At 52.6% G+C, this 2,880-nt stretch overlaps 1 protein-coding gene across 1 annotated transcript; it reads right to left on the bottom strand.

Moving 5' to 3' along the window:
- Nucleotides 1-850: 850 nt before the first annotated feature.
- On the bottom strand, nucleotides 851-2,083 carry foxg1b (forkhead box G1b; the record flags this gene model as incomplete). The annotated part of the gene is made up of 1 exon (XM_083923489.1): nucleotides 851-2,083. The coding sequence occupies exon 1, from the start codon at nucleotides 2,078-2,080 to the stop codon at nucleotides 851-853; it is 1,230 nt and encodes a 409-aa protein (XP_083779615.1). The 5' UTR covers nucleotides 2,081-2,083.
- Between the last annotated feature and the right edge of the window lie 797 nt (nucleotides 2,084-2,880).

Genomic DNA, 2,880 nt, shown 5'->3' with positions numbered 1-2,880 from the left:
ATTATTATTATTATTATTATTATTATTATTATTATGATTAATTTAATCTGCCATGCTGTGAACAAAGTGTTGGATATCATTAGTTTGGAAGGAAACTCTTCACAGAGCGCGGTTTTGTGGTTATTGACGTCATTATTAGCCTGTTATTGTTGTTATTGTTGTTATTGTTATTGTTGTTGTTGTTGTTGTTGTTGTTGTTGTTGTTGTTGTTGTTGTTGTTGTATAGGCCTGTCCGGGGTCGAACCTGAGTAGAGATATGATTTTAGGCTTGTTTCCTCTCTGAACCCTGATTTTTAAGGCTTCATTTATTCATTTTTCACTTCTTCAAAAAAGAAAACTGAAAAAGTTTCGATTGTCTCTTTTTGTTTCCTTGATTGTCTCAAAATGCATCAATAAATATTAACCCTGTATCACTCATTTCACCCCCCCCCCCCCTCTCCCTCCCTCCTCTTTCTCCTTGATAATTATACACTGACAAATATAATTTAAATACATTGTACAATAAATACAAAACATAAATAAAGGACTCAAAGAAAAGGTACCGGAATCTTTGTACAGGATATAAATAGATGAAATAGACTTAAAGCGTTACCTTTGGCGAGTCTAGTTCACGCAGAACCGCCCGCGGGCAACAAAAGTTTCTCCCTTTATCCATCAAAGCATCAAAATAAGCCCGGTGCTCTCCGGGGCAGAATATGGCCAAAGAGTTTCACTTCATATAGATTTTTGCTGTTTGATATTTACCACTTTATCTCATTCGCCCTTAACGCGACGTCTCTTGTGCGTCCTGGTCCCGGTGCCATCCACGGAGAGGTGACGGGGGGGAGGAGGAGGAGGAGGGGGGAGGAGTTCAGTTTAGGAAAGCGTTTGGGGTCACCCTCTTTTGGTGGGACAGCACCCCGGGGAACCCCGCGGACACGCCCGGGGAGAAGGCCGGTATGGAGCTGTTTCTGAGGGAGTCCGACAGCAGGGACTGCGGGGAGCTGCTGCTCGTCAGTCCGCCGAACCCCGGCGCGCTCTGCTGGAGATGCGGCGGCGCGTGAGGAGGCGCTCCTCCTCCCGGTGGCCCCGCTGTCGCCGCGTGTTGAGTCCCTGAGACAAAATACCCGGCAGTCTGTCCTGAAAGCAGCCCGACCGGCGACGTGCTCATCCCGTAACTGTTCGTCAAACCCAGCGCGCCGGCGGCCGACCCGCCGAGGATGGAGCGCCCCAGGTCCCCGTTGCTCAGCTGCTCCACCGCGGGCAGCAGCGACCCGTAGCCGGCCGCCTGGTTCAAAAACCCGGGTGAAGATCCATTGTAGTGTGGGTGGTGGTGGTGGTGATGGTGCAGAGAGAGAAACGGGGAAATCTGCCAGTACAGCGGGTTGTTCGCCCGCTCGTTAATCCCCAAGCCGAGTGGAGCGAAGCGCAGCCCGCGCTTCATCGCCAACTTGCCTCGGGAGGTGGCGGAGCGCCTGCGGAGCTTCCCGGTAGTCCCCCCGATGAAAACATCATCGCTGCTCGGGTCCAGCATCCAGTAATTCCCCTTCCCCGGGTCGTCGTAGTGTCTGGGCACCTTCACGAAGCACTTATTGAGGCTCAGGTTGTGCCGGATGGAGTTCTGCCAGCCCTGCTTGTGCTCCCGGTAATAGGGGAAGTTTTTCATGATGAACTCATAGATGCCGTTCAGCGTGAGCCGCTTCTCGGGGCTCTGCCGGATGGCCATCATGATCAGGGCGTTGTAGCTGAACGGAGGCTTGTCATATTTTCCGTTTTTCCCGCTATTGTTACCGTTAGTGTTCTGCTCCGGCGTGGCCTTGGCGCCGTCCCCTCCTCCGCCCTCCTCCTCCTCTTCCCCCTGCTCCTCCTTACCCGGCTTCTCCGGGTCCAAAGCCGCAGCCGTGGAGTCCACCTCCGGTGGGTCCAGCGACTTGTCAGAGTCGGAGCCCGGGGAAGGAGAGTATGTCCCGGGGATGCCGATGACCGCGGCGGCGGCGGCAGTGACGGAGTCCGGTCTCTCGCACTTGGAGGGCAGCAGGAGGCTCTTGATACTGAAGGAGGAGGACCGGTGGACGGTCGGCGGGTCTTTTACATCCTCCATGCCCGGTGGCGGGTCTCCCAAAAATGAGGAATAAATAATAATAACAATAATAATAACAATAAAAAAAATAACAACACCTCCAAGCTCGTCCACCTCCGTTATCCAGGCTGGGAACGAAAGAGAGACAGAGAGGAGAGAGAAAGGAGGGTCAGGATGAGAGATGCATGGATGGAGGAGTGGAGAGAGAGAACGGAGGGAGAGGGAGGGAGAGAGAGAGAGAGAGCTTGGCTTGGATGTAGAGAAATTAGTAATTAAGGAGGTTCCGACTCGCGGCTACATCACGGAGAGGAGGAGCTTCTCCAACTTGCTGATTTTTGTCAACAGATCCTCTTTTCTGCTTCTTCCTCCGCGTCCTTCCGTCTCCAACCCGAGACGCGAGCGACCTTTAACGTCTCCAACAACACAAACCTGACATTTTTATCTGCTCTCCTTAATCTCCCTCTTTCGGTATTTACGCGCGTGCACCTCCCCCTAAATTCGTCCGTGTAATTGTGCCGTGCGTCACGCGCCCTGCTCTCTGTGCATGTGTGCGTAAAATCCCATTCCGAGCCCGTGCGTAAAAGCGCACGTCTGCCTGAGTGAGTGAGTGTGTGTGTGTGTGTGTGTGTGTGTGTGTGTGTGTGTGTGTGTGTGTGTGTGTGTGTGTGTGTGTGTGTGTGTGTGTGTGTGTGTGTGTGTGTGTGTGTGTGTGTGTGTGTGTGTGTGTGTGTGTGTGTGTGTGTGTGTGTGTGTGTGTGTGTGTGTGTGTGTGTGTGTGTGCGTGTGTGCGTAAAAGTGCACAGGCGGTGAGGGCAGTCGGC

This window comes from Echiichthys vipera (assembly GCF_963691815.1).
Source record: "Echiichthys vipera genome assembly, chromosome: 11".
NCBI lineage: Eukaryota > Metazoa > Chordata > Actinopteri > Perciformes > Trachinidae > Echiichthys > Echiichthys vipera.
Note: the sequence above shows the minus strand (reverse complement) of the source record. Positions and strands in the feature narration are given on the sequence as shown.